General features: G+C 36.1%; 1 protein-coding gene and 1 pseudogene across 2 annotated transcripts in view; both read left to right on the top strand.

Moving 5' to 3' along the window:
* Pcca (propionyl-CoA carboxylase alpha subunit) overlaps positions 1 to 8,689 on the top strand; it is a 512,764-nt gene that overhangs the window by 214,052 nt on the left and 290,023 nt on the right. For both annotated transcript variants that reach the window (XM_004631187.2, XM_004631185.2), the window contains exon 10: positions 6,450 to 6,552. In XM_004631187.2, coding sequence (XP_004631244.1) covers positions 6,450 to 6,552 — 103 coding nt within the window. The remainder of the gene's footprint in view (positions 1 to 6,449; positions 6,553 to 8,689) is intronic.
* On the top strand, positions 292 to 2,011 carry LOC105742157 (annotated as a pseudogene).

Raw genomic sequence — 8,689 nt, 5'->3', positions numbered from 1 at the left:
TTTTTTTTTTTTTTTTTTTTTTGGATCGCTTCTTTCTGAGAGAGCATTGGGGTACCTTTGTGAAATGTTTGGAGTTGGGCTAACCAGTTGCTGTGCGTGGGCGGAAGCAAGCAGAAGGTGAGGGGGCATTCTTAGTCTTATTTTGAGTTTGTAAGGCATCCTATTTCCTCTATCAAAGTTCAGGTTTGAGGCTACGTCTGTTTCTCAGTTTGTAACCCCTGTGAACCTGTAGACCTCTCAGTGGGTGGCTTGAGCTTCCTCATAGTGTGGTGGTTTTGGACTTCGTATGAAATGGCCCATGTCTCCAAGGTCAGTTGTTTCAAATCCAGGTAGAAGCTATATGACTTTTATGACACATGTTCCCTTCTACTGTCTTCTGTAGGTTTTCAGGAGCACATGCCTCTGTCTAATTTTTCAGAAGTCTAAAATCAAGGGGAGGGGATTTTTGACTCCTGTTTCTTTAGGAGAGTATGACTAGGTTCTTAAATTAGCATGTGGAATGGGTATCTTTGGGAACAACATAGCCTCTTCATAGAAAAGAATGTTGATGATATTGAACTAAATTTAATGGTTTTGTATGAGATGAATATTTTATGACCTTTAATTTTTTTTCTTATTGTTTTTCCCTTTTGCATGATACTTACTATATAACAACTTCCCTCAGAGCTTTACCTTTCATTGCTTTTCTTGAGATCTCAGAATTCTTATCATACATTCCTGCAGGCTACCCTTAGTAACATATTCTTTATGGGAACAATTATTTTTCACAGTTTCTGGGCAGTGCCATTGCTTGTGCTGTTGTTGATGTATGAATTTTAATTTAGACTTAGAATTTTTCAGAAGTCATTGTAGCTACTCAGATGGCAACCTTTGGGATATAATTTAAATCTTTCATGGCAAGTAAATGACACATTGATTCCAAATACATTTATACAGCTAATAAAAATTAGGATACTTTCTAAAAAAATTACTGTCTTCAACTTGATAAACTATCTCTGAAACCTTTAGATTAACAGAAGCATGACACTCTATTTTAGTAAAAATTGCTCGTTATTTTAATAAATCGCTCCATATCTCTGTTTATCTGAAAAACTACAGAAAAGTTGAGAGACTAGTCCAGTGAACACTAATTGATTTGTCTTCTTTAATCACTGTCAACATTATGTCACAATTCATTTACTTCTTCAATTCTCTCTCCTTGAGGAAAAGTTACGGCGTAATCCCAAACATTTTACTATATTTAGTTCAGTATAAAATTAAGTAGCCCTCTTGGTCTCAGAGCGCCAGAATCTGGCGGCAAGAGGAAGGTTGTCGCTCAGCGTTTCTGTAGCAGTTTAGGTTTCTGTTTGGAGCTGCGGTTGTTTGAAAGCCTGGGGTACTTGAAGGGGCTGCTACTCCCAGCTGTGTTGACTCTGACTCTCAGGTCCAAGATGAACAAAGAAATCATTTGGCTTTTAGCTGTGATGTTGCTAAAGAACATGATGTTCAAAACACATTTGAAGAGATGGGGAAACATTTAGGTCAAGTTAATTTCTTGGTTAATGCAGCTGGTATTAACAGAGATAGCCTTTTAGTAAGAGCAAAAACTGAAGATACGGTATCTCAGCTTCAGACTAACCTCTTGGGCTCCATGCTGACGTGTAAAGCTGCCATGAGGACTATGATTCAGCAACAGGGCAGGTCTATCCTTAATGTTGGCAGTATTGTTGGCTTAAAGGGCAGTTTCAGCCAGTCTGCATACAGTGCCACTAAAGGAGGATTAGTGGGATTTTCCCGCGCACTCGCTAAAGAGGTAGCAAGGAAGAAAATTAGAGTGAATGTACTTGCACCAGGATTTGTCCATACAGATACGACGAAAGATTTGAAAGAGGAACAGTTAAAGAAAAACACCTGTTTTGGGAGGTTTGGAGAAGCCAGTGAAGTAGCCCATGCAGTTGTGTTTCTCTTAGAGTGTCCATATGTTACTGGACATGTTCTAGTGGTGGATGGAGGGTTACAGCTTGTGATGTAATTAGAGACTGTTTGTTATAATGACGCTTTGAGTCACTTTGACTATTGATTGTAAATGACACCTACCTGGGAGTGGCATGTACTAATCAAACATACTGATTCCACAAATGTTGATTCTCATGTTTATATGACTGTTTGAAAAGAACATTGTGTGACCAGTTGTGTTTCAGCTAAAGGGTGTGTGTCATCTACTGTTGATTACTTGTGAGCTGTAGTAATTTTACCATGGAGACATTTTGCAAGGGATGTAAACAGGTGTTAACTTTCATATTTTGTCTCAAAAGTACAATTTTTTTTCTTACTCCCCAAAATTCAATATGGTGAATTTTATATTAACTAATTGTGATTAATTTTTTTACTGTATCTGTTTGATTTTTTTATTTATTTTATTTTTTTGGTGGTACCAGGGATCAAACTCGGGACCTTATGCTTGCCAGGCAAGCACTTTTTCAACTGAGCTATCTCCCCAGCCCCTGGTTGAGTTTTTTAGATGCTAACTTTTTGAACTTTTGCCAAAATAAGTGTATTTACAGAACAGTGATTAGTTATCAGTGTTTTAGCAGCCCTGTTAAAGTTAAACGTTTTATTGTGGGGCATATGCTTAGGCCAACAGTTTTCTGTAGCTTAGGAAGAATAGTATTAGTTAGATAAAGACATGAAGGTAGACTCTCAGAGAGCCATTACCCTTGGTTAAGCAAGTGGACAAATAATGTGAAAATTTAAGTATGGAGGATTTGGCCCATTCTTTAGAAATTCTGAAAGGTGATGAGGCTTAATGTATATGCAGCAGTATTAAGGTTTTAATATCTGGTGCAGTAATGAGCTGCACAGATGTCATGAATATAGGAAGTGCTTTTTTTTTCCTTACTCCCCAAAATTCAATATGCTAAGCTGTTAAAAATAGCATTCATGGGGCTGGGGAGATGGCTCAGTGGAATAAACGCTTCCCTGGCAAGCGCAAGGGTCTGAGTTCACTCCCCGGTTCCACAAAAAAAAAAAAAAAAAAAAAAAAGCATTCAAAATATTTTATGGGCCAGGGGTTGTGACACATACTTGGTGTTCCAGCAAATCAGGAGATGGAGTCAGGAGGATTGCAAGTTGATGACCATCCAGGACAACTTAATGAGACCTTGTTAAAATACAAAAAATAAATAAATTAAATCAAAATTAAAAGATAAAGAATGCTGACATTCCCTAGGTTCAATCTCCAGTATCACAAAAAAAGTATTTTCCATTCATAAATATAATGATTCTTACCTTAACATTTTAGAATGAACTCATAACTAATCATTTGGAGGGGAAATAATTTGTGCAAAGCCGATTGTTTAATTTATATGCTTCTATTATCCAGTAAAGGGACAAGACTGTTTGGGATATTCAAGAATTGTATGTTACATTACTGAAATGTTTTTTCAAGCTTTTTTTTCCCCCTATAATTTTATTGATAAATAGCAGTGAGACAGTTTCAAATCAAATTGGTAGGACAGTTTCAATAATTAACACATTGCATACTTTTCAAGCTTTTTAAATGAAAATATATATAAATTAAGAAATCATACCCCTGCCCTAATGTGACAATATACTATACTTAAATAAAATATTTTATAATTAAAAAAATTCAATAGCCATTAATTACTTTATCCTTTATCCTAGGAGTGTCTCCCTCTTAATAAAGTTCTTTTCTCTCAGCTTTTTCAAGGAAGTAGCATCTGAGTCATACCTTAAAATCTTTAAACCTTTGGGAAGATTTTAATCAGTTTAACAATAACTCACAACCATCAGACCAACTTTTGGGAAGATTTTAAATGAATGTGTAATATTGTATAATAGAGAACCACAAAGGTTGTTGAACACGGACCTGGATATTTTCTTAATAATCACTGGCGTTCTTTTGCATATCCAGTTTCTCATGGAATCTATGGTTGGAATGGAATTAATTGTCTCTGCATGTTTGAGTATCCCCACTGGAGTTTAGGCACTGTAAGGACAGTTTCTGTGTTGCTTTTATATTCCTAATACCTTGATGATCAGTACTTACTGAATGAATGTAAAATTAAACTTCCCAAAAAGATGTTCTTATATTTTTTACACTGGGGATTTCACTCAGGGCCTTATGTATGCTACACATGTGCTTTACCATTAAACTGTGCCCCGACCCCAAAAATGTTAATAACAGTTTTTTGTTGTTGTTGTTTTTTTGTTCCAAAATAAAATCTGTGAACCTTTTAAAGTTGGTACTTATTTTGGTAACTTTGGTTGTTTCATTTTGGTTTTCTTGGTTTAAAAAAATGTGAAAGCTCTTAACTATTACAAGAAAAGACAAACTATAAAGTGCTATTTTCTCTTTGTGCATTATGATGTCTCATCTAATATAAAGTTGGTTATGTGGTATTGAAAACAAAGATTCATTGTGCTTCTGGTTTCTTTAAGTATGTAGTCTCCTGAGACTTAAACTTCATTTCCCTAAATCAAAGTTGTAAAAGATGTAATAGAAGACTAAGAAAACCTAATAGCTATCCTCCAGAGAACAGAAATTGGGCATTTTTAAAAATCACATTTTGAAAATTGTCTTCTAGTCAGCATTTACCTACAGTGTTATATGTTTAAAGAATGAAAACAAGAACACAGAATAGTTGTTTTTAATATTGCCAGAAGGATTGCTTATAAATGAAATGAATGGAAAAACTTGGTTTTAATGTTTTATGTTGAATACTAGTATTTAATCTGAAGACAAACTATTTAACATGTAAAGGGAATTATATTTTATGTTCTAGATATATCAGTAAGTGGACAATAATTCTCAGTTTAGGTAGGTTTGAGTTTTTAAGGAACTAGTCAAATAAACCCGTTGTACTGAAACAATATATTTAGTACAAATAATTTAAATTGTTGTTAATTGAGGAATAAAATATAGAAAGCAACAATTAAATCCACAGTTCTATTTTCAAAAATAGTTCTTTTTAAAGTATTAATTTGAATAATCTTAGAGAAGCTGAAGTTGTAATTACCTGTGTGTGTGTGGGAAGCAGTTATAGTTCAGGGTGTGCACTAAAAATACCAAGAAATGCTCTTAGGAATTTTAATATCCTTTTCTCAATCTTGAATTTGAATGTTCAGTCACATGACAGAATGATGTTGGCTGCAGTTCTGCATTGTTTGTGGAGCTGGCCAGACCCTTGCCTTTATGTTTGTCCTCACTGTGGCTAGGGATCAATCTCTGAACAAGATGCTCTGCTACTGAGCTATATCCCCAGCCCTGACTCTTTACATTTTTGATTGTATCTTTTAACTTCTGGGTCAAGTAGATACGTATTTTCATAGTTAGTGAAATTAAGGTATAAGGTTGAAGAAATAAAATTAGCTAGATGTGGCATAGATCTATAAGCCCAGCTACTTGGGAGGCTGAAGTAGGAGAAGCACAATTTTGAGGCTTACCTGAGACACACACACACACACACACACACACACACACACACGCGCGCGCGATAGGTAGATAGACAGGTAGATAGATATTTAGATAAAGTGAGTGAGTGAGCAAATGAGCCTGAGGATGTAACCTGGGAATAGAGCACCTACCCCTCAGTTCCTCTCTCCAGTTCTACATAACCACAGCTACACTCATATAAAGAATTATTTTTAAGTGCTCTATGTGATTGACGAAAATCTCATGCTACCAATTGGTGAGATAAGTGCCAGTGTTTGTTGTACTCTGTTCATCCCTTGTTTGTAGCAGTACAATTCATAATAGGTAAATTATAGAAGTGATGTATATTTCCATTAGCAGATGAGGGACAGCGCTGAATCCTAACCACTAGACCACCAGGGAAGGTCCATTAGCAGATGAGCGGATAAAGAAAATATGTATACATACACAGTGGAGTGCTACTCATCCATAAAGAGGAATAAACTTGAGCCATTTGTAGAATAACGGATGGATGGGTCTTAAGAGCATAATGCTAAGTGAAATAAATCAACATGGAAGGTTAAGTATCCCATACTTTCTGTTGTATGATAAACCAAAATATGAATAATATAAAAGAGCAAAATAAAGGAGAGATACTAGGAAGTAGGGAGGAGTTCGACTTTTTGAAGGTAGAAAGGAATCTGGGGGAGAGAAGAGGGGAAAAGGGAGTAAAACGATCCAGCTGTGATGTGCACATGTGCCAGTTCCCCCATAAGGTGCGACTGTTATGTTTCACAGAGATTCTGATAGAAAGTAAATGTATAAAAACTCAAATAAAAAGAGAAATAACTCACCCCAGACCTCAGAGCTTAATAAGTAGAGAGTTAAGGTTTAGCCAAAGTTGAATTAGTTGTCAGACATTTAATTTTTTACTGCTTTGTTCTGAAGTGGAAATAAATACTAAAATGTCTTGGTTTTCTTTATAATGAGGGCCGCATTTTATTAATTTTGAATACTCTTCCCTTTTACTTTACAGGGATGGCTTTAGGTTTTCATCTCAAGAAGCTGCTTCTAGTTTTGGGGATGACAGACTACTAATAGAAAAATTTATTGATAACCCTCGTCATATAGAAATTCAGGTGGGTACATTTTAAGATACTTCTAATTATTATTGTTATAGGCCACTTGGGTCCATACCCTTGGTCCATTTGCTTGCCATTAATTGAACTGAAGGAGTCCATTAACTTGGGGGAAGAAAGGAAAAAGGATTTCATCCCAGCTAGCTCGTAGGTTATGGAGGGGCCCATCTGCCTCAAACCAGCATCTCACCTTGCACAGGTGTGACTGGGTCTTTCACAGCAGGGAGCAGTGTGGGAGGGAACACAATGAGCTGTAGATGTGTTCAGGCTGTTCCCCCCCTTCCTGGACCTCTCCCTCCCTTGCCTAAGAAAATGAGACTGGACTTCACTTCCAGCATCTGCCTATTCTGTCGACTCTGCTGGGCTGACAAGGAGGCAGCTGTTTACACCTCAGCCTGAGAAGTTTTCAGAAGCCACTTGATGCTGCAGAGAAGGAAAAAAACAAAAACAAACAAACAAAAAAAACCTATGAAATTGCATTTTGTCCTGGTGGTATTGATTGCTTACATTATAATTTTAAACAGTATCATTTATTCTCGTTAGAAAAATCCTTTCTTAAACATAGCATGATTCTGAATTGTTTTGATAAGTTTGATTAAGTGTAAAGTAAAATGATCACTTGTTTTTGGAATTTGGTGTCCTTCTTGTCCAACAGTACTAGGATGTGAGTTGGGATGGAAATGATACAAAAACTAGCCTCCAAAAGGAAACAGTCTCAGGGGTTTGCGGGTTAGCTTGGTTGCTTAAAGCACCGCTTGGGCAAATGCAGTCAGGTGCAGGTGACCACAGTTTGATCCGCAGCTTTTTATGCTGCGCTAGACCTGCCCTTACTTCATTCAGCCTGAGCCAGCCAAGAAAAAGAGGAAAGGTCTCAAGTTGTCTGACTAGGTTAAATATATTTTGCCATCACAATCATTCAGTCTCCTTCTGAGATTGGACCATTTAAGGGGTATGTTTTAAAAGACAAAAGAGCCCTGATTTGGATTCCTGTATCTTTCAGTTCACCACATGTCTATGTTCCCTGCTGAGATAGGCAGTCTGCTGGGAGGTTGTTACACAGGGATAACTAAATAATTTCTTTTGTTCGTATTGCTTTAATTAGTTGTTAAAGTGATTATGGGAGCTGGGCATGGTGGATCATGCCTATGGTGGAGCATTCCTAGAACTCAGGAAGCTGAGGCAGGATGATCACCCCAAGTTAGAGGCCAGCTTGGGATACCTAGCAACACTTCGTCTCACAAAACAAAACCGACCAACCAAAAAAACCCCAAAAAACAAAAAACAAAACAAAACAAAACAAAAAAACCCATAAAGTGATTATGTGAGTGTGGTTTTCAGCAAAAAAGAATATAAAAGAAAAAACTCAAGTTTTCTTTTTCTTTTTGTCAGAAATACCTTTGTGAACCATCCAGCAGAAAAGTATAAAAACAAGGTATATAAAGTAAAGCCATATTAATATGCTGAGCTGTGAAAGGCTCAAGTCAGCAACTTCTGTGATAAACCACTGCTATTGTGGACTGCTGGACTGTGTTGGATTGTTTTGCTGAATTCATGCATCTATAGTATTAAGCTGCCAGTGGAATACCCATTTATGACAGGACTAAACAAAAAAAGGCAATACAAAGGAAGGATTATTTTGTATCTGTATATGCAGAATAGTTAGGATAGATGTACAGCTACTTTCACTTAATTCAATGAGAAGAAAGATTTGTACTAATAGTGTTTGGACAAGATATTCTGTCTGGATCTTGTACTACAGATAACCACTAAGAAGATAACAATGTACAATGTATTAATTATTGAAACTGTCCTATTAATCAGTTTTGAAACTGTCTCATTGATATTTGTTTCTCAATAAATTAAAATAAAAAATTAAATTAAATTAAAAAATACCTTTGTGGTAATTTTATAGATTATGACTATGAAGTGATAAAAGATGAATATTAAATTAGTAACCGTTGAATTTTAATTATATTTTAAATTCTAATTTAGTGTGGATAGAGAACCAGAGAAGTAAATGAAAGATCAGTTATTTGCTGATACTGTCCTTTCTTTCTTTTTTTTTTTTTTTTTGTGGAAAAGACGGCATACGAGATGTTGCGGCGTGACTGGAGTTCAGACGTGTGCTCTTCCGATC

This window comes from Octodon degus, unplaced genomic scaffold (assembly GCF_000260255.1).
Source record: "Octodon degus isolate 3935 unplaced genomic scaffold, OctDeg1.0 scaffold00039, whole genome shotgun sequence".
In the NCBI taxonomy this organism is placed as follows: Eukaryota; Metazoa; Chordata; class Mammalia; order Rodentia; family Octodontidae; genus Octodon; species Octodon degus.
The sequence above is the reverse complement of the archived record's forward strand: the minus strand, read 5'-3'. Positions and strand labels throughout refer to the sequence as shown.